General features: G+C 46.0%; 1 protein-coding gene across 1 annotated transcript in view; it reads left to right on the top strand.

Moving 5' to 3' along the window:
• MDGA2 (MAM domain containing glycosylphosphatidylinositol anchor 2) overlaps nucleotides 1-22,983 on the top strand; it is a 244,782-nt gene that overhangs the window by 48,617 nt on the left and 173,182 nt on the right. The window contains exons 4-5 of the mRNA XM_086462047.1: nucleotides 18,234-18,430; nucleotides 21,947-22,079. Of these exons, the coding sequence (XP_086318173.1) occupies nucleotides 18,234-18,430; nucleotides 21,947-22,079 (330 nt within the window). The remainder of the gene's footprint in view (nucleotides 1-18,233; nucleotides 18,431-21,946; nucleotides 22,080-22,983) is intronic.

Below are 22,983 nucleotides of genomic sequence, written 5' to 3'. Positions count from 1 at the left end.
GCAGTAGGGGTCAAGCCAGCGTCACTTCAGCTTAACGCCGCGGAGACGTTGGGGAGGTGGTGGTGCGGGATTGTTTTGGGGGTAGTTACTGGGAATTAAGGAAAGGTGCGGTTTGTTAACAGCCCATGGAGAGCACCTTCTCAGAGGGCACTGACACAGCGCAGGCTCGTCCTGGCTTTCCTGGGCAGGAGCTCTGCTGGATGGACAAGCCCTAGGGATGTACGCCTTGTTGGAGGGTTTGCTTTCTAATTTTGGAAGGTTGGGGTTAGCTTTTTGGTGAGTTGCTTGCCAGGACAGAAGAGAACTTAAACCAGAGCAGGAGAATCTTGCAGCCCTGGTCTCTCATGGAGATTTATGCGGAAAATGTGAATGTGCTTTGGGGAACATTGAGTAGAAGGAGAAAAATAACCACCCTAACGTGTGAAGATCCCAAGGAAATCAATTGCTAGAAAAAGAATGGGGATTTTTTTTTCTCCTTTTTTGAAAGAAAGAAAGAAGGGGGGGGAAAAAGGGACAGCTCTGGGGCAGTGAGAGTACTGCCCATTTAAAGGAGATGACAAACTGCGTCCTGAGGGTGTTTCAGTGGGTACCATTTGGAGCTCGGCCTACGCGCCCCCCATCCCTCTCTCCCGCGGTGCACGCCGTTATTCACCGTTTCTTCTTCCTTACTTGAGGAAATCCTCCAGTGTTTCGGTCATCGTGGGAGGGCGGGTGTTGAGCTTTAATAACCTACTTGAGGCTGTCGACAGCGTGGAGAGGAGCGCGGGGCTCGGAGCCCGATCAGAAGCGTTCAGCCACACCTAATTCTCGTTGGGTTTGTGATAGGGGTGATGTGGTGGTGACCTGGTTTTTACAAGTATGGTCATTATTTTCTAGACTAGACCAGCGTTGGATTTAGCTTTTTAAATGAGCCGTTATGTGTTAGGGAAGGGCAGCGTAAGTGGTAACAGAAGCTGGAAGTGATGATGTGTTTAGAGTTAATCAGTTAACTGGGGTCTTCTGGAACTGAGCTGTGACCTTCTTTATTGCTTTTTTTAATGGATGGGAACACAGGCAAAACACATATGCCATCTTAAAAAACCTTTACTACTTCAGAAGACTGGTTTAGAATAATAAGGAGGCTAGACTATCGATATTTTAAAGGAAACACTGGCTTTGTTTGCATGGCTAATTAATCTCTGGCTTTGCTTAAAAAAAAAAAAACCAAAACAAAAACAACCCAAAAACCCAAGAAAAAACCAAACATTCCTCCAAAACCAACCAAACAAAAAGAAACACAGTATTTTATCAACACACACGATTTTGTTAAATGGCATATATGAAAAATATTAGCCGTGTGCTTGGACTATGATTTTATTTATTTCCATAACTTAATTATGGAGGAACTTGGTGAAGGCAAAGTCACCTTGACAAAAGTCAATACTAGTCAAAAATACTCTGTTTTCACAAGGTTTCTTTAATCCCTGTAACTCGATGGAATCAGTATCTTGAAAGGAAACTTTGGAGCAATTCAACTGGCTGGGCATTTGAATTAACCTTTTCTTTAAATGCATCAAGGGGCATATGGCTTAACGCTGCTTCTTCAGCCTTTCTGCAAACTGCTGTCGTCTCCCTCACCTCCTGTTCTCAAAGTTTGCTTAGCGGCTACGCTTGCTCACACTGCTGCTTTCTCTCTCCTTTCACTTAGAAAATGCTGAACAAAAAATGAAATTCCAATAAAATAGTGCAATAACTTCATGAAGGTTCCAGTGCAGCCCATTACTGTTTGCTGGCCGTTTTAAAGACTATTCATTTTTCTCAAAGAATTTATCAAGGATTATTTAAGCATTTTTTATTATTTTTAAAATAAATACTGATGTATTGCATGATTAATTTAATGGTAGAATGGAATAGAATATTTCAGTTGGAAGGGACCGAGGATGATCATGTAGCCCAACTGCCTGACCACTTTGGGGCTGTCCAAAAGTCACAGCACGTGGTTAAGGGCATTGTCCAAATGCCTCTGCAACACTGACAGGCTGGGAGCACTGACCGCCCCTCTAGGAAGCCTGTTCCAGTGGTTGACCACCCTCTTGGTAAAGAAAAGCTTCCTCATGGCCAGTCTGAACCTCCCCTGACACGGCTTTGAACCGTTCCACTGAACACCATTACATGGTGTAAGGCTGCAATGGATAAGGGAATCCATTACTCAAAGGCATATGTGGATCCAAGTGTATTTTTGTTTTTCAAGGACCTCTTGTAGCTGGTATCTCAGAAAAACTTGGACCCATTACTGAGCCACATGCTTCTAGTGTACCTGGCTTTGAGCAGCAGGGCTGGATAGGGTGGTACACCAGAGATCTGTTCCACCATGACCATTTGGTGGTGCACCAGAGATCTGTTCCACCATGACCATTTGGTGGTGCACCAGAGATGTGTTCCACCATGACCGTTTGGTGGTGCACCAGAGATCTGTTCCACCTTGACCACTTGGTGATTCTTGTAATTACTGAATTACTGCAAAATGGATGTTGCGCTTTCGTATGTAAACTGGACTAGGTTCTAGATTGGGGGGAAAAAAAGAATTGAACTGTCTTTGGAGATTTTTAAGATGCCACGTATGAAGATTTTCTTATTGCTGGTTTTATGTATATACTGGATCAAACAGCTTTCCCAGGTCTTTATCTTCATTGATTACTTGGATCTCTCCAGTGTCCTTGAATGGGAGGAAAGTGAAACGGCTGTGATACAGGGCAGATTAGAGGAACAATGAAATCCAAACCCAGCTCACAACCTAGGAGTTCTCAAAAAACATTGCTGTTCACAGTAGACCAAAGAAGTTTATATGTAACCTCCTCTCTCGCGTGCTTTGCATATAGGAGCATCAGCTGGTGATATATTAAGCAGCTGATGGACTAGATTCCCTGAATTTTTGCACAGCATCAAAAGGAATCAGTCTTGCAGCCTGAAAGGCTTGTGCATGCGTGACGTGCGCTGTTCAGCGCGAGAGCCCTTCTCCCGGAGTCAGCCGTGGAAGTAAGAGGGATTGACATCATGACTTTCCCTCTTCCCAGCCGTGTAATCGTGCAGTGTGTCCGTTTGCGTGTCAGCTTGTAGTCCGTGTAAGTGGGATGGGTGGAAGAAATAACATTAGAGCCTACATGTCCCCCCCTGTTCTGAGCAGACAGGCATTGAGCATCCTGATGAAGATTTGTGTTGACTTTGACTTTGGGAAGGGAATGAGTGGAAGCTGACAAACTCTACATATAAACCTCTTCCATTTACCATATCTTCCCGGAGGCATGTTTACAGCCAGCCCATAAAGCAGGGGTTCCTTCCTGGCGTGCAAGCTGCCAGGGGTTGCGTAAGCCTGGCCAAAGTCACGTGAAAAAAAAACCCAACGTAATAAATACGCAAGTTGCTATCTTTTTACCCAAATAAGGCGGAGAAGAGCAGGAGGTTTCATTCTGGGTCTGCGGGAGTTGCTGCCGTCGCCGTCAGTGTATGACTAAACATCCCTGCTAGGATGGCGACACAGAGGACAGTAAATTTGGGCAGCACATGGTTTTCAAGGTAACCAGGCGAATTCCGCAGGGCTGGGTGCTAGCAGGGGCTCGTACCGTGTGGTTCCTGCTGGTTTGAGTGTTCAGAGGCGGGACTCGAATTCGGTACGTCCTGCTCAGCAACTGGACCCTTTGGGTGTGCTAATTGGTCTGGCACCGCCTGGCGCTCTGGGGCCACGGGTCGGCCCTGCTGCCTGAGGCACCGCCGCACGCGCAGAGGTTCATTGCGGAGCCTCCAGCCGCGTCGGGAGAGACTCCCCGTGCCGATGGTGAGCGTGAGTCAGAAGCTTTGGTGCTGTAGGACTTGGCAGGCTCCTTCTTGGCTTCCTTTGCGAGAGGCCCTACGTAGTGCAGGTGCCCATATGGGTCTTTGGAGGCTCCCAGCTGCTATCCTGGGTGTTGGAGGGCTTGCTGCAGCTGTCTTGTTCACGTTTCCCCCACGTCCAGAGGTACAGCTCTAACTGTCCCAGTGATCTGGGGAGCTGTTGGGGTCAGGATTGCTAAACGAGAACAAAGTGGGCAACTTCTTGTGTCTTGAGACAATTGTCAGGAACAAGGGGAGTCTTTCCCTGCGGTCATGCTAAGCAAGAGACTGCCAGAGCAGCGGGGAGAGAAGTCCTTCCGTTCTGCGTATATAAACTGATAGGCGATGGTGGTGTTAGTAATAATGGTATCTATAAAGCATGAATAAAAATCTCACTTTTCTTCAACTTCAGTGCAGTCAACTTCAGTGTCGTTCATTTTGGTTTCAAAATTCTTGCAAGGAAGAGCTCAATTGCATTTTCTGAACGATCTTTGGCTAATTGGCATTGATTGGGTGACCATGTGTTAACGCATCAGTATAGGTAGTGCTGCTAATACCTGATTTTTGGACTTGCTGCATTTTTTTTTTTCCTCTGTCTTTGACCTGAGGAGCTACAAAAGCACTTTCAGAGGTTTATCACGCTTGGGAAACTATTGAGCAAATACTGCTGGTTGTTACAAACTGAGAAAGAACGGTTAAACCTCAAATCTTCCAGTAAAGCAGTCAAATATCTCAGAATAAGCTCCTGGATGTATACTGATTGTAAGATGTAGGGTTTTTAATTCTTCATCCTGTGGTCTAATTTGCTTTACACCTGTCCGTTCCCATGGGACATTAGGTGTTTCATGGCAGTTTTGTAAGAAGGAACCAGCTAATTCAGTCTGCCTTGGAAATTCTAGAAGAACCAGGAGAAAGTGCCAGAAGGTCTATAGAAAGCGACTGAAGAGCTCAAAAGAGAATTTTCTCTTTGACCAGCGTTTATTTGGTAAGGCAGCCCCAACGGGCCCTTCCCCAAACTCCTAGGGCAGTGGTGGTGCTCGACGGAGCCTCAGCCGCTGCCATGGATTTGCGGTGCACGGCAGGAACTTTCCCGCTTGTTTCCCTTTTCTCCTGCAACTGTAGATTTATATTCTAGTATGTCTGGGCAAATGGACCTGGCTGCAAGGGAGGGATCCTTTAGAGAGTGGATTTGTTGGTTTTTTTTTTTTTTCCTTGCAAATCATAACTAAAGCATTGAATAGTGTAGGAAATACTTTGATTTTCTTTTCTTTTTTTTTTTTTTTTAAGAAAGGTTTATGCTGGTTTTATAGGAGAGTTTTTTATTCTTCAGGTGAGGCTTAGGCTGTCTGGTAAGTTCTGTAAGGTCTGCACTGCACCTCTTGCAGTCTGTTTAACTCTTGGTCGCTGACGGCAGAGTGAAGATTCAAAGCCTCTCCTTCCTGACCTTCTCTAAAGCTGTTTGTGGCGCTGCTGTCACCCAGGGATGGAGCAGCGAAGTTGCGATTTTCTTCGTTAGCTTAAAAAGCCACGGAATAATTGCAAGGCTGCTGACATGGCATCGCTTCGAGATACTTATGTGTGTATTTTGTGAAAAAGAGGAGATTCTTTCCATCCTCTATGACTGCTGCAGTCTTCTGGTGCTTTCCAGGACGGCGCTAAGCCATGTGACTTGCATCCATCAAGCGCAGTTTGTTGATGACTTACCCCAAATAACTTGTCTATAATCCAGGGTTTGCGCTACCGTGCTTTCATTTGCAGTCCCTCCACTCAGAAGAACTCTCTGATTTGACTCGACCATTGATCTTGACAAAAAATATGCTGCACTTTTTGGATCTGCGGGTTGCTCTCCCGAAATATCACCAAAACGCGGTGTTGCTCATTATCCCGGATGATAAAAGGTTTCCTTTGTGTGTGCTTGTTTCTTACAAAGTGATGGATATCGGGAAGACACAGGACGCACAAACCAGCGGTAAGAGCAGGCATTCAAAACCGTTAGAGAATTTTATTAAAATGACAGCAATTTCAATAAAAGCAAGCCAAGAATAAAGCAAATGCAAGGTCGAGCCTCTGGCTCTACAAAAGGGCTCTCAAACTCTCATTTTACTATTTTTCACCGGTCTTATTGCATCCCAGTGCGTTCCTGACACTTGTTATTTTCTGCAGAGAGGGGAAAAAAAATTATCTTGGGCTATTTATGTCTGTGTGTTTGTAAGTGTAGGACTTACACTGTGCGAGTTACTCCTGGGGAGGTTCTGATTAGACGCAAGAGGGAAACTTTTCACAAGAACAATCAGCCATTGGAATAATCTCCCCAGGGAAGTGTGGATTCCCCAACACTGGGCACTTTACAAGATTCAGCTGGGCAGGGTGCTGGGCCGTCTTACCTAGACGTGCTTTTGCCAAGGAAGGTTGGAGCAGATGATCCTTGAGATCCCTTCCAACCTGGTGTTCTATGGCTGGTGCCTGTTGTTCATGGAAATTCAAACAAGCCTCACCAAAATAGCTACGGGGTGGTTCAATGGTAGGACAAAGCAATTTTTCTTTCTGGAAGCTCCCTGGGCAGCCTGCAGGAGCAGCTCCGAGCATGGTGGGGCAGCGTGAGGCCGTGTCAGGAGCAATGCTTCTGCGCATCTTTTGCCAGGAGCAGGAGCTGATTTGGGGATTTAGCAGAGACCCAAGTGCTGTGGTGGGTTTGCAGCCTGTTGAGCTCCCCCTCAGAGAGAGTGCAATGCGCTACGATCCCTTCCTGGTCAAAAAAATCTTCTTAAAGTGTTATCAAAAGCTGGTGGCCGATGCAGTGAAGTCAGCAGGCGTGCGCTAGTGGTTCTGTCCTTCGCTAGCGGTATCGGGAGGATCCAACTGATAGAGGGAGTTGTGTAGGAAAAAACTAAAGTATTTTTATGTGGCTATAAAAAAGATGCCTCATTGGGTTTGCAGCTGAAGGAGGGGTTCTTATTCTGGGTGAGAATGCCAGGGTCAAATCCCTCAAGGTTTCTGAGGACGAGGGGATCCTGTATTTCACAGGAGCTGGGAGTGTGAGCTTGAGTGCCAGACACTGCACTGGCCAAATTCCCCAGGAGCCCCGGGCATCCATCTGAGCAGAAAATTTGAAGCAGGCTGGTAAAAGTAATATTAACTTGTTTGCTGACTTAAAAACATGTGACATCATTAGAATTCATTTGCACCGAATCAATTTGTGCCCCAGCATCCACAAACGCTCCGCACGGCTCCCTGCAACTGCCTGTGGAGGGACAGACCAGTCTGGCTCGTGTTAGCTGTGTCAGATCCTGGTCCTCTGCACGAGAACTGGCCCTACCTGATCCAGACAGTGTTAGTCTGTGTTTGCCATGGGGTCATTTAACTAAAATAAGTCTGTTTAGAGTAAGTTATTGGAGGGTAAAATACAGCAACGTAGCTTGAACTGGTGAGCGCTTTCTCAGGTTGTTGCCTGTGCCTTTCCACTGCTTGCGTTCACCTCTTTGTTTTGGGGCTGTTTCATGGAGTTTGGGGCTTTGTGGAGGCTGATTGACCCAGCCAGGGCCAATGGTGCGGCTTCAGCAGCCGGGCGTGTGGGAAGACCTGTGCTTGACTTTGGAGTAGGAGCCTGAAGCGCCGGCTTCCCAGTGGGAGCACCCACAGTGACGTGCCAGGGGTGAGTGTGCGGAATCGCCTTTGCAAGGGCACAAATGCAGGTCTGGTAACCCATTCCCATCGGGATGCAGAGGTGTTTCCCTTTGGATTTCTTCCCTAGACACCCTGACTCAAGCACACAGTTCTTGCATACTCTGATTTGCTGTCTCAGAGAAGTAAAGGGCTCCTGGCTCGGTCTGCCTTGCGGCTGCGATGTGCTGTCTCTTGCAGTGTGACTGCAGCCTAAGGCAGACATGGACCTGCTTGGGTGGGTCCAGAGGAGGCCACGAAGCTGCTCAGGGGCTGGAGCAGCTCCCTGTGAGGACAGGCTGGGAGAGTTGGGGGTGTTCAGCCTGGAGAAGAGAAGGCTCTGGGGAGATCTTAGAGCGGCTTCCAGTGCTGAAAGGGGCTGCAGGAGAGGTGGGGAGGGACTCTGGATCAGGGAGGGGAGTGATGGGATGAGGGGTAATGGCTTTAAACTGAAAGTGGGGAGATTTAGATGAGATATTCAGAAGAAATTCTTCCCTGTGTGGGTGCTGGCAGAGGTTGCCCAGAGCAGCCGTGGCTGCCCCCTCCCTGGCAGGGCTCAAGGCCAGGCTGGATGGGGCTGGGAGCAACCTGGTCTGGTGGGAGGTGTCCCTGCCTATGGCAGGGGGTTGGAACTGGGTGAGCTTTAAGGTCCCTTCCAACCCAAACCGTGCTGTGATTCTGTGACTCAGAGACTGAGCATCACGGAGAGACCCTGACTGGGCTGTCGCCTGGTGTCTTCCAGCCCGGGGAGGATGCTCCGAGGCTGCCTGGTGGGAGCCGGGGTTTGGCTGTGGCTGCAGTCCGCTCGCTGCTGGCATTGGCTTCTGAGTTTCTGGCTGCCGTTCTGTTAAAGGTTTTACTGGATTAGGGGTGCTCTGAAAGGGGCGGTTTTTAAAAGATTCAGCAGTAGAATTATTTTTCTATTAGGGTAAAATACGTACATATGATTATGTCAGTTGTAGGTGAATACTGTCATGAGAATAAGACACTTATGTTGTGGTACCTCCTGTGATACTAGGGGCTGTATTAACACAGAACACTGACAGACACAGTTTGCATTAAAAAAAAAAAAAAAAAAGAGATAATTGATTGAAGTAGGCAGACAGAAAACAAGGAATCACGGGAATGGTGCTGGTCAGCAGGAGCGAGAGCTGCCACAGCACAACCACCCGCCTTGCTGTGTCCAGAGACATAGACCTTTTACAGTAAACACGCTAAAATAACTGGCTAATGCGTACTGACAGCCTCGCTTGTGAAAATTAGGAAGTGAAGATTAAATATGCATGCATGCGGGAATGGAAATGCAAAATTTCTATTAGGACCAGCCAAGAAAGATTTTTATTTTCGTGTTGAGCTCATTTCAACGATGTTTAATTAGCCCTGAATAGCTGCTGAGGAAGTACCTTGCAGAATTTGTTTAATATAATACTGCTGACATCAGTATGTTTTAACTAAAGAAAAAAAGGTTACAATTGATTACAGAGTGCTAATTCCATAGTGTTACCTGGCTGCGTATGCAGATTTTATTGTCTTCCTTGAAAAACTTCTAGTAAGAGTGCCTTATTAGGCGTAATAAGGCATAACCAATAAGGTTATTTGAATGCCTTTTATGCTATTCCTTTTCTAAATTAAAACTGTCTGTAACACATGATAATAGCTGTAGTTAGATCAGTCTGAGATGAGTACATGTCAGATGAGGTTCAAGATAATTGATGCTGTAAATATCCCTTGAGTGGAAAGACAGACCATATTAATGGCTTGAAAATTCACTCTGAAGGAATCTGATCTGAGCTGTAATGGAAATAGGCCTAGATTATATCAAGCACAGAGTTTATGGCTTATGATGTCTTTCAAATTTGCTGCTGCTAACTGGAATCCTCCCCTTCTGCCGACTGTACGTAGCTGAAAACTTCCCTGGCATACGGTTTGTTGTGTAGGCAGCTTCTCCGGCAGGTGAGGTTTAGCTGCTGTGCCGACGAGATGCAGTGTGGGATGTCTTGTTATAACCAGAAATGCGTTGATACCCCTGACCTGAGGAGCAAAAGGTGCAGGGGAAGGCTCTGCCCTGGGAGTCAGCGTGTGCAGGGCTACCAGGAGCACTGCAGGAGGCACCTGACCAAACAGCTCAAGGTCCTCCCCCTGCGTAACTCTACATTATTTCGCCTAATCAGAGTAGCAGAATGAATGAAACGGAAATTCTTACAGATTCGTGTCCTTCCTCCCCGCTCCTCCAGCTCCCTCCTTTCTCCCTAAGACTTCCCCGTGGTCTCCCTGGTAGCTCTGTGATGGTGGGCTCTGCGGAGGGCACCCATGGGTGCCGGTGGCCAGGGTGCTTGCTGCACGCCTGCTGGCCCCGGTGAGCTCGCGGCGCCGCGTTTCCTTCAGCTAATCCGAGCCGTGCTGCGGCGCCCGCTTCTCCCCTCGTGCATACGCCAATTTTATACAGTGTTGCCGGAGGTTAATTATCTTTGGGATCTCAATCCCCATTTGAAATTTTGCTAAAAGAAGCTAAAAAGCTCAGAAGGTTTTTGGGGAAGGGAGATGGGCACTCAAAGGCAATTATCTTAAGAAAGCAAATCGTGGCTGCTCTGTGGGATTCGGCTGCATTTACACGCTGTAATAATGTTTTGGTATGAATTTTTGCTGATGATGCAAAATTGATGGGCATGGTCAGTATGGAGAGAAGCAAGATGTGGACTAGATGACCTCCTGAGGGTCCCTTCAGAGGTGGGTGGGATTTTAGCCTGTGCTTCTAAAACGAACTGGCTGGGGGATTTCTTTCAAGTCAGCAGGAAGACTTCACTTGTCTGGGTTCAGGCATGGGCAGTAAATATTTTGGGCAGGTTCGTTTTCCTCTTCCTCTTTGTTGGAGTTTTGTTTGATTTGTCATCTTCGTTTGCCTCCAAGGAGATTCGTACATGCCCCCCTTTTTTCATCATCCGCTCACCGTTCTTTATTTCCTCGAGTCCTGGCTTTCTTTTTATTTCTCTTCCCCTAAAATGCATGTTTTGTATTCTGTTCAAGTAAAACGGGGAAAAAATACCGTCTGCTTTAAGGGTAGAGATTGCGAGAAAGTATGCAGGGCACTGCTGAGTTTTCTATACTGACATTTTTAATGGTAAGGAGTTTAAGGCTGGAAAATAAACGTGAATTGTGGAAAAGCAGAACATGCATGGGGTGGGGGAAGGAAACTTAGCACTTTTCTGACTCTCAGATGGTTATTTTTTACTGAAGTAAAATGGGTTTTGTGCTTATTTTAGAACATATGAAGTCCAGAAGACGGCAGTAAGAGAGCAGTGGAGTGTTACCAGGAGCCTCTGCTCTCCAAGCTCTGGATACGTTCAGAGTGTAGCTTTGAACGGGGATTTAACCTTTGTGCATAGTCTCTGGAAGAATTCAGTGGAAGCCATTAGCTGGAGATGGATGTGGTCTACAGCTAGATAGACCTTCTTAACCCAGTTTGATGTTCATTACGTCAACAAGCATTACTTTTCTTTAAAAACTGAAGGAGCAAGCATTAATTAGGTTTGGGATTATGCAACCAATAATTACTTACGTATGATGTTAAAAAGTCCTATTTGTAATAATTATTCCTAGAAACGTGTCCTGCATGTCAGGTGGTTTTAGGTATGAGTGCCTGTTTCTCCTGGCTTGGCTGGTAAATCCTTTTTTCTTTTATAATGTAAACTGCCATTAAAAAAACAAGGTTACCTGTTTTAAAAAACAGGGGTAATAACAAGGCAGTTATTGCAGAATTCCTCCTCGAGTGGAATATATGTTGGGATAAGAATTTGTGTTTCTTGAAGGCTGTCCAGCTCCTGTGTGCTTGCTTATATGTGAATCTTAGTCCATAAAAGGAAGATAAATCACTGAAAAATGAAAATCCTGTAGCAGAGTCATACGTTACAAATACTTCTGTAACTGCTGCCTGTTATCTAGCTGCCCTTTCAATCCCTGCAGGGTAAGAGTGGCTTTAACTCTTGTTTCTTCCATGCTTTGTTGGTGGGTAGTCGTGGTTTGTCAGCGTCTTTCACAGCCGTGTCCGGCGGCGGGGCGGGAGCCAACGTGTGCTGACGCTCCGGTGTAGGCTAATGCAAGTGGAATGAAAAGATAGTTTAAATAATTTCTTGATTCAAGTGTACTTGCTTTGATGATAATGATCTGGAATTCTTTCATCAACGCTCTCACTAGTTACATTTTTTTTCATAAAACTTAATACTAGGATTGAGCACGACGTCAGTCTAGTTTGACCTCCTTCATCTTACAGCCTTATCGGGGTTGGTTTTTTTTTTCAGCTGTTCTCGTATTGAGTGTAATAATTTGGGTTCCACTGAAAAGCATCTGGTCTTGGTTTGAACAGGTGAGGAATCCTCTGTTCAACTGCTTTACCTTCAAAAAACTAAGTCTGATTCTTTCCCGTGCCAAATTGGGTTTCCTCTAGTTTCCAGCTATTGTTGCTTGTTGTATATATTACTGGTAGCCAAAAGAGCTCTTTTGTACCTGCTGCTTTCCCACCGTGAGGTGCTTACATCCTATAATGAAAGTTACCGTTCAGCCTGCTTTTCTGAGAAATTAAATGCGTCTCGCTCTTTGCATCCTTCACCGCAAGCCGACGTCGCAAGCGCTTTCTCTAGTGCGTAACTGCTTTTCTGCTTCCCTTTGCTTTGCCCTTTAATTCCTTAAGGTTGCTTAACAATGGCTGACACCCGACTAGGATCCCGTACTCAGGTCACCGGTTCCACGTATGAAAGAAAATTACGTCCTTACTCTTGCCGCACGCAGCGATCTCCGCGGTCCCCTCTGTTTCAGGGCTGTGCTGGGAGGTCTCTGCCGGTGGGTGTCTCGGGCCGTGCCAGGGTACAGTCTTGTGCTGCTGACCTCTCCTGTGAGTTCGTGGATGTAGATCGTTCTGTGTGAGTGTTTGACTCTGTTATTGGGGAAATCCACTGATCTTTATTCGTGTGTGCACGCACGTGTGTAGAAATTCGGTATGGTAGTAAGAGTTCCTGGTTTCTGCTGTTCTGTGCTGTGAATGCAACATCCTCAGCACCAGCGTATCTGCTGTCCAGGGACTCCGATGCTAATTTAGTCCCATAAATAACGAGAATTGGCTGAGGTTGGTGCCCTGGGACGACCAAAGCTATTGCTGCTCTGTTGCGGGGCTGTACGCCCTGTGCCATCCTGCCCAGGGCGTTAGGATGGGCCGGTATGAACAGTGCATCCAGTGGGTGCAGTTTATGGGGGGTTGAATCAGGTGTATTTGGTGACCTCATCAACAGAATAAAGCGAACGTTCGCTCCGTGAAACTACATCCCCGAGTGTTCGTGGCATTTCCCCTCTTGGAGTCTTTGTTAATAGACTCCCGCCCTCGGGACGGAGCGGGGCGGGCAGGAACGGCCAGGAGTTGCGCAGGGTGTTGTTGACTGCTGAGGTCATCCTGGTTGTCCTTTCGCGTTTGAGCACGTTAGCAGCCTTCTAGCAGGTCCTTGATCTTCCCGGAGCGGTATTGGAAGTCCAGAGAAGCTCACCGGGGTCTCCCAGGGACACGCTCTTAGTCTTGTGGGAGCAAGGCTTGCTTTCTTGTAGGACCTGGCCCTGTGGATGGTGTTTGCTTGCTGCTGTGGTATCTGTAACGGCACTGAAGATGCATCATAAATGTCTTTTGAGGGGCTGTAGAGGGGAAAATATCTTATGTGGAGCTCCAGGTAAGTTGGCTCCCCTGTTGCCAGCTTGTTTGGAGCTCTTGCACCTCCACACTGCGTGTACTAACACACAGCACGCGGGACAGCTTGTCATCCTTTCCATAGGTATGCGAGGAATAGATGTTTGTGGAATTTTTGTGCGTTTTCCGATTTGCCTGTGACTGCTTTATGTCGTACGGTACCACAGAGCACTTCAAACCTGCATAATTACTGATAGCTTGTGCTCGCTCAAGGAGGCTGTAGTAAGGAAACAGCATGAAAAACATTGTGCTTTCCTATTTAAGAATAACTTACAAGTTAGGCAGGCTAAATACATGCGTCACTGCTGTCTCCTTTCTGGGTGTCTTGATGAAGCAGTTTCAATCAGTTTACCAGATGCGTGTTTTATTATTATCCTGACTTCCAAGCATCGCTTGCTTTGAACATCTGAAGACAAAAGCAGCTAATTAACAAATGAAATCAGCAAGCTGTGTAGTCCCAGCAGCTGAAAAAAAAAAAAAAGATGATATAGCAAGTGTAGTCTGTGATCCTGCTCTCTCATTTGTATATGTGAAACTCCCCTGGAGCTCAGGTGAGGGTTGCAGGAGATGGTCCGTGTTTCCTGCTGACAGGCGGCGTGATGCCTCCAGTGCTTTGCAGCTCAGCACAGAGGGGTTATTAATAGCATCTGCCACACTTCTGTGCACCTTCCACACCAACATCTCCGACTGTCGTGATGCAATTCACAGTGCCTTTAGATTAGACCCATTTTGAGCGGCTTATACTGGGTTTTCTGTTTGTTTGAGAGCTTAGGGATGTGTGAAGGGAATTCTTCCAATGCGGTGTTTAGCATGCCTGTGCCATCTGGGTTTTGGAAACTGATTGGTTCAATTCAAAGATTAAAGACTGAAAAATTGAACCTAATGGTGGCATAAACCTCTGTGGAAAACATACTTCTTTAATTATTTTCATTTTGATTAATAGACTTTAACTACATAGCAACACCCATGACTTCAGTTTAATTTAAAGAATGATTAGTCAGTTAACTCTTCATAATTTGATCAACCCAAAATGAAAATTTGAGTGTGTTTTGACTCTTGGAAAGCACTTCAAAAATTCATCTAGTTGAGCTCCATAATGCTAAGTCTTTCTCCGTTGCAAGAACGTCTCCCTGTCTCTTCAGTGATGTCCTCTCTTTCCTCTTCCCAGGCTAACTGCTGAAATCCATAGCTTCCCTCCCCGACTGCCGAGTCGCTGGCTCTTCCAGTGCTTTTAGGGAACAAACACCCACCGATATGTACACATATGCACAGAGCTTTAAAGAGGTTGGGGTTTTTTTTAAACCTATTTGGAAATTCAAATATCAATGAGTAACGATTCAATTAGACACCGAAACTGGAGTTCTGGAGAGCTGTGACAAGTGAGCGTTGATGCCACCGAGATCAGGTGCCTTTAAAACAGGCAATGGATCTGGCAGTTGGCTGCCTCTCTCGTAATAACTCTGCAGGATTCCTTGGCAGTATTATAAAACAAACTTTGTGTTACGTTTGCAGCTCTCTCGCTGCCTGAGCAAGATACCATCTCGCCTAACAATCCAGTAAAACGTTTGTCCGACCCTGCCCAGCAGCAGGGCAGGCAGTTGGGTGAAATCTCACCATTGCAAGCGTTGATTTGTCTCCTGATAGCGCTCCTTCTTTTGCCTTGATGCAGCTGCCGAGATCTTCCCCAGCACTGCCGACGGACGAATCGGTCAAGCTCTGCAGCGTGAATTTTCTGTTAATTGACTGTTATGAAGCGGTTTGGGAGAGGGCTTGCAGCGTTTGCCTTCCCAACTGAAATTTCTTTGAGGTTTCCTTATACTCTTCGCAAAAAAACCCACCCCCGGTCGTCGCGCAGCGCCATGCAGAAAGCGGGTGCCTGCTGCTCTCTGTCGTAGAGGAGTGCCGGTGTGGGAGGGGGAGAGCACGCGTCCAGCGTGGATCCGTTGCAGGAGAGCAGGTAACGCGAGCAAGCGATGGCATCGCAGCTCGTGACAGCGTGGAGCCATTCAGGTTGGGAAGGACCTCTTGTCCAGCCTGCTGGTTATAAGGGCAAACAGATGCCCTGTGCAGTCAGACAAGTGCCCAGAGAGGCTGCAGGACACCGTCCTTGGAGACGTTCAAAGCTTGACTGGTCGCAGCCCTGAGCAATCTAACCCAACCGTGAAGTTGGCTTAAGCCAGGGCCAACTTTTCTTGTAGCCAGGAGGAGTTTCTCTTGTGCAACTTGTACCTGTTGGCTCGTGGTGTTTTGTTCTGCTCTTCTACGAGTTTGCCTTCATCTTCTCTGTAACTTCCCAGTAGCCAAAGCCAGAAGTTAGATCACTCCTTCGTGTGTCTTCCCCAGGCTGGCCGAGCCCAGCTCCTCCAGCCTCTGTTTGTATGGCATCTGCTCCAGCCCTCCGCCCATCATGGGGTTCTCCTCTGCACTCGCTCCAGCGTGTCCACATCTTGACCTGGACAGGGTGCTCAGGGTGTTGTCTCGCCGGTGCGGGGTAGAGGGGAAGGATCCCTGGACCCGCTGGCTGCGCTCTTGCTGTTGCAGCCTGGGATGTAGTCGGCCACCTCCTGTTCAGCTTCTCCACCAGGACCTCCAAAGGCCTCTCCTGGCCAGGCAGCCTCAGCCTGCCCTGTGTCGGGGTGTTGATGGCCACCTGACACGGGCAGGCCTTCCCTTGACTCCTGGTTTTAGGCTTCAAGTGATTTAGTCTGTCTGGTCCCGATGAACTTCGTAAAAATGAGTCTGAAGTCAAGACTTGGACTTCTTGGGTATTTCACCTAAGGGATGCACCTTCATCTCAGGGGGAGACGTTCGAGGAGCGGTCCCCTGGCTCAGGGTTGGAGGCTCGTGGCTGCCAGTCATCCTCGTTTGTGGTCCGAGGATGTGCTTTAACAAGGAGGTGCTGGGAAGCATCCATGTGTGAAATGTTCTGTTGTTCGTCAAAATGTAGGGAACAGGTGTTTTGCGCTAGAAATTGAAGCAAGCTAATTTCCTTCTTTTTATTTTCTACTGCGTGAGTAGGAGACATAATGTTTCGGCAATCTTATCCCTTTTCAAATGCTACCGTGATTTAAAATAACCTTTAAAACAAAAATGAAATCTCGTTAGAAAATGCCATCCTAATTTGGAGCAACAGTTTCATAATTTGTTTCTGTGATATTAAATTAAATGTTTTGTAGAGTGGAATGAAGGTAACATTTACTTAAAGTCCGTGCACTATTACAAGGTATTATTGCTTGAATTATTCGAAATTTTGGGACATGTTTTGTTTCTAATTAATCAAGAGACTCTCCAGCTTTATTCTTATTATGCAAATCAAAATGTGAGCATCTAAAGAATAATTTTTAATTGCAAACTGCTTTTCAGAGTGGACGTTTGAAACATGCTAATCTATTCAGATATTAACGATGGGCTTCCTTTAATAATCCCACGTGCCTCTGCCTCGCCTCCAGCTTATAAAACTATCCAACCTCCACATTTTTGAAGCTGTGCTGATGGTCCCTCTCGCACAACACACCGTGGTGGTTACAGCAGTGCTCGGCTGGCACTTGGGGAAGGGAGCAAAACGCACGTGATGCTTCCCCAAAAACAACTGCCCTTGTTTTCCGCGCCTTTGGAGAGGGACTCCAGCGCGCGAGTGCCTTTGAGCGCGGCGGCGTTCCCTCCGGCGCCGTGCTGAGGTTGGAGCACCTCGTTCTGCGTTTCACTGGATCGTGGCCTCAAATAAATCTGATGAGTTGACATTTGGGTAGTTACTCGCGCAAGGCTTTGCGAAACCAGGGCTAGAGTTGTGGATGAGTGGTTAATTCAGCACGACTTCAAGCGCCGTTCGTATTTTGTTTTAAGGAAGAAGCACTGCTGCTAAGGTTCTGAAATTATTTCAGTCGAGGCCGGGTACGGGTGTAATTAGGCAAGTGGTTCCTGCTCTGTGGGTAACAGCATCAGTGCCCGTGTTGTAACTCCTGGAGCCAAACCGGGCCGTAGCTTTGAAACACAGGGGCTAGGCTTAGAGGAGCCACGTCCCCTTGGCTGCCAGCCCTCCAGGTCGTGTAGCTTCTCCCTCAAGCTCACCAGAGAACTGCTTGCCACGTCGTTTGGAGGTTGAGTGTTTTTAACTAGTGCTTAGTAAGAATAGCCACGGCTTTTCTTGGTTTGTTCCTTTTTTTTTTTTGTTTTTCCCTTCTTCATTGTAATTGTACCTTCAGAGAAAGCTCGTGACAAACAATAGGAACACCGTGCAAGCAGGAGTCTACTTGTTCCTGATGGAATAATGCCCAAATTAATTACTTTGGTGTACTCACATTCCAAGGGCTATTGTTGTTTCTTCCCTATAGAAGATGAGTGAGTTCTGTTGTGGGGATCTAATTCTCTTTGAGCTGATGCAGTGGGAGTAATTATATAATATCTGTATTTTAATCAAGAGAAGTGTGTTCTAAAGCCTGTGATGAATTTACCTGCTTGAAGTGAAATGCATGTAACTAAAAGTAGGGAATGTGCATTAAATTACTGTATTAAATTGCTACTTTAAAGGAAAACAGCTGCATGCACATGATGTACGTTCTAGTGGATCCTGCCATTAGGATGCAAATTAGTCTGTCTATTTATTTCCAGAGCTTTATAAACTGCTTTGTCTAAGAGACATTGAAATTAAAATCATACGTGAGAAACGAGTAGTAAAGATGAAAACCAGATGAAACCCAAGTATTAGTGGAAACCTAAAAGAAACACGATTGGTGTTATCGTACGTGATATCGCGTATACTGTTATATCCAAAAGCCTGAGTCGTAGATGAAAATCCAGTTGTGCTGGGTGCTGTGCAGATGCGAACAAGCTCTAAAGCCGAATTCTGCTGCAGAAGTCCTAAAATGTACCTTGGTGGCTTTTAGAGCCCTGTTGCCTCTGGCTGTCGACATCCGTGCGAGGCCATGCACGCGCTTCCCGGCGCAGACCCCGTCGTAGAGCCCACGGCAGCCTGACCTCCTCTCCCTTGTTCCTTCTGTCTTTCCAGATTTGGATGATCCAGTCGTCACAGTCCACCAGAGCATCGGGGAAGCGAAAGAGCAGTTTTACTATGAGAGAACGGTGTTTCTCCGGTGCGTTGCCAACTCCAACCCGCCCGTTCGGTACAGCTGGCGACGCGGCCAAGAGGTCTTGCTGCAAGGGTCTGATAAAGGAGTGGAGATCTACGAGCCCTTCTTTACCCAGGTAGGGGTGGAAGTACAGTATTTTTTGGGGCTGCTTGCACCGGGTTCTTTGTAACTGGATCTGCCTGCATATCCCCGCTGGGTTTGTGGTGCGGGTACGCGGGCTTGCCCTCCAGCACGCCCCGGCACCAACGCGCCCGTGTGTTGTTATAAGACTTCTTACTGTAAAATATGTCTTTTAATTTTTTGTAAAATTATGAAATGGGCAATTGTGGGAAGATGCAGAGCGCGTGCTATCTGCGGGAGCCCCGTTGAAGTAGTATCGCTTGGGCGCTGCAAGCCCACACCTCTGATTTGACTGCCGTTTCCTAATCTTTCTCCATACAATGCAAAGTGATTCTGCACAGAAGTTCCTGCCTAAAAAGCTTTTCAAGGAGGCTAAACTCTGTGGCAACTCCCTGTGTTGGGTAGCTTTTTAAATTTTATTTTATTCTGCCTTTCACTTCTTTGAATGTGAGTTTTTGTTCCAGAATTACACACTTAAAAGATGAGGTGGCAAGAATGGGAAGAAGTGCTATTTCGAGTCTTCCTGCTCTCCCTCACAGCCACGAAAGCAGACTGGGCCTCAAAAGAGTCTGTCAGATTAGATCAGATTAATTTATTGTTAGCACATTTGCACAGTCTCAGAATAAAAAGGTGGCATATCCTCTTGTCTGTGGACAAATGTGTGTGGTGGTGTTTGCAAAAAGGAAAGGAAAAAAAAAAAGGAGAAAAAAATTGTTTTGGAAAGTCTCAAGCAATAACAAGTGAAGACGGAGGTGAAAACTGCTTGGTAATTTGGTCTTCATAGCAGAGAGCAACCTGCAACTTCCATGAATAATTTCCAGCTAATGATTTGAGAGCACCTTCATTTTTTCTTTTTATTGTACTTGACAGCTTTATATTACTACAGTGGCTTGGTATTTTACTGAGAAACGTGTAGCCTGGAACCTTGCGGAGATGAGAATTAGATTACATCGTCCAGTTATTGGTCTTCTAAATGTGACAAGATTATTTCTAATTTAACATGTACGGACCCAGTTTAGCAAATCCGTGGCTTGTTTCCTTGGACTCAACTGTTTAAACTGGAGGGTTTTTTTAATGTTTTAATTAAAAAGTGAGAGACATTTGAATGGGAATTTTTGTTTAATATTTCAACATGGAAATCCTCATGATTACCTTCCCTATCATCTAATAAGAGTATATTCTAATATAAGTCACTTGAAATTAGATTCAATATTTTAAAAAGAAAAATATTTCTAGGTTACTAGGAGCATTCTTCCTAGAACCTCTGTCTGGGCTGAATTAATGAATAAATCAGATTGTCATGTTGATAGTCGAAAGCTTACCCATAACCTTTTTCACGTTTATTGGAGGTCAGGTGGAATTAGTGGGTCTTGTTGGTGTACCTGCAAGATTTGATATGTGTTTATAAGAGGAAAAGATGTAATTAAAGGTTCGAGAGTCGTGACCATCTCTGCATAACTGGTTCAGCTTTCGGTAGGGTAACGAATGGTGAGAGCTGATGTGAAGAGGGGTAGAGGGGATGTGACTTCAGAGCATCAAGAGGTACAGATTTGAGGTGGCGTTTTTTGGTGATGGCTTTGAAGTTGGATGATGAATCTGAAAATCAAACGAAACGTGAAGGAAAACAAGTCACGTTTTCTAAGGTATTGTACCCAAAAAACGCTAATTTTTCTCTGCAGTGTTTTTCTTGGTTTGTTAAATCATAGGAAACACCTGGATAACGGGGCGTATACAAACGGATTCTTGAACTTTGAACAGATTTTTTTTGGATGAGTCAAGGAATGTCAGCCACTTATTTTAGCTGCCAGGGGGGAAAAAAATTGAACAAACACGCGCACTCTCATCTGTGGGATGAGAACACTGAACTTTTCAACACGAAAATCTTGATGCAGAATTTTTTCCTAAGAGTTTGCATCATCCTCATTGCACATTGTAATTGCACAGCCTGAGTACAAGATTAAATTTGCTGTATTTACAATAATTATGCAATTAGACGTAATTAGACTAATTATCCAAACCAATGAAGAAAATATATACATTTTTATAAATCTCTGCAGTCTGGGGACATGATCCAGAGTACCATTGTGAGAGCAGCCCACAAGTTCAGCTTGGCCTCCACAGCTAAGGCATGAATCGATGGGATGCAGCTGCTCTGTGTTTCCAGAACTGAGGGACTTGGGGAGCTGGATAACCTGGATCAGGCCCTTTTCTAGCCCAGATAAACCTCTTCTTTAAGTTCTTTTATCTTTAGGAACAGCCTTTCAAAAACTTGATCTTGCAAACACTAAACGGGCACGTGCTTAATTTTAGTCCCGTGATTTCTGTGGGACTGATGACACACAGGAAGCACTTCAGTTCCAATACTCCAGACATCTACCAGGCTTGATTTCAAGGACTGTTTCTTTTCTTGTCTGGGTAGCTGTATCTTCTCTCTTACTGTTTTGGGCTTCTTCTGTACGTGCATTTTCACAAGCTGCCATATTTTGTGCTTCTAGAGGCCTGGGCAGTTGGCGCGTGTGATACTGTTTTAATAGAATTAAATACGTTGCTCAAGCTGTGGTAATACTAAAAGTCGTTTGGCTTTAACAGGACACGTGATAACGAATATTTTCCAAAGTTTGCTCTTTTGATGCTTTGTGAGCCCATTTAGAGCACCTGCCTCCCCGCGCTGCTGTTCTGCCTTGGCGTTCTCTAAGCATTATATATTTTTAGCTTATATCACTGTGAACGCAGGCAAAGTCTTGAAAGGAGGCAGCTGGAGGAGAGAGCCCGAGGAAGTTTGTTATTTTAGTGCTGGAGTGAATAACGTGCAGGTATTGATACATAGAGGTTCATCTGATGCTGTCGCATCCTCACCCCTGACACCCAGCATCTCTGTGTGCTCAGGTTTTCGTATCCAACCCTCCCGTCGGCTTTTTGGTGCTCTCGTTGCGAACAACACTGTAAGATTTTACATACATGTTTCAGCAACTTACTTTTTCTCCTGAGTTTCTGGTTCTGCATTGCCCATTTCACACAGGACTGCAGTGGAAATCTCGTATTTTCCGTTTTTCTCTTGTTTGTGTCTGAAGGAACTCCTTCATTACATATCGTGCTCGGGTCCCTCCTCCATCATTTACACTGCTGGCTAAAAAGAAAATCCATCAGCAGCTCATTTTCAAAGGAAAACAGCAGGATTTTTTTTTTTTTTCCCATCATGTAGACTGTACCTTAAGATATATTATCCCAAATAATGCTGCAGCTTGAAAGGCTGTCAAAGCAATTTCCCCCTCGCTGCTCTCGCTTCTTTTGCTTTTAATGTATAAGTGGGGCTACAGCTTTAGGTGATGCCAGCTGCCGTTCTCTCAGGTAATTAAATAAAACGTGTTTTCTGGACCACTTCAGCATCTGCTTCTAATTAACCACCTCTGCATCTTTCTCTTGCCTCCTGAAAGCCGGTCTTGGTGTTCCCCGCATCCTTGCTCGTTCCTCTGCCTCGCTCCCTCCCTAACGCTCTCTCTTGCCCGCCCAGGGAGAAACGAAAATCCTGAAGCTGAAGAACCTCCGCCCTCAGGACTACGCTAATTACAGCTGCATCGCCTCAGTGAGGAATGTCTGCAGCATCCCTGACAAGATGGTGTCCTTCCGACTCTCCAATAAAACAGGTGAGCCTCCAGCAGCAACCGGTCGCTTGATGTCCCCGTGGTCTCTTGTGTTTCGGTGACGTTCTCCGGCTTAAAACGTGCGTGACGGTACGCGGCCGCGCAGGGGTAGGAGCTGCTCAGGGGCAAGCTGGAGAAGTCGCTCTCAGGGGTGTTCATTTTTCTCACCAAAGTTAGTATTTGAAGAAGAGTTTTGATTGATTGCGCCGTATCTGTCGCTGTCTGGATTTTATATCAGGTTTTATATTGTCCCCCAGCGTCAGGGAGGTTAATTGTTGCCGATGGACTTCAAAGAAGGTGCTGGAGCAAGGTAAGAGGAAGGGGCTTCTCAGTCAAGGCTGGGCATAGAGTAAAACCAAATACTCATATATATTTCTCTCAATGCTTGGTTGAAAGCCAATTGGTTTTGGTCAACAAAATATTTTAGGAAAAAAAAATCAAACTTTTTATACTCTTATATTGATTTAAACAATTGATTTGATATATTCATACATCAATTTCCACATTGATTTTCTTACATTGATCTAAATGTAATACGTTTTCTTTCTGATTTAATTGGTTCAAACGAAAATACTCAAGCAGTTGTGTTGAAATGTCTTGCAGAGGAGGATAACTAGGCATTTAGCTGTGGTCTCTGACCAAGCTGGCTCCACGGTGTGGCGTTTCTTGTGCGTTTGCTCTTTTCCCTTGGACCTGTCCCTGCCTGAGCAAACGGTCGGTTGTGCGTCTCCCTCGCTTTGTGGCGGTATCGCCGCGATATATCTCGAGAGCCTCCTGCCCGTGGGTGATCACAAGAAGTGCAGCTGGGAATGCTGATGTCCAGGAGGATGGAAATTACAGATTTTAACTCTCCCTAAAGGTTTTGTGTTCAGGATCCGCCGAGGATGTGTCTGGAATTGTTTATAAA

This window comes from Leptosomus discolor, chromosome 3 (genome assembly GCF_034619465.1).
Source record: "Leptosomus discolor isolate bLepDis1 chromosome 3, bLepDis1.hap2, whole genome shotgun sequence".
In the NCBI taxonomy this organism is placed as follows: Eukaryota; Metazoa; Chordata; class Aves; order Leptosomiformes; family Leptosomidae; genus Leptosomus; species Leptosomus discolor.
Note: the sequence above shows the minus strand (reverse complement) of the source record. Positions and strands in the feature narration are given on the sequence as shown.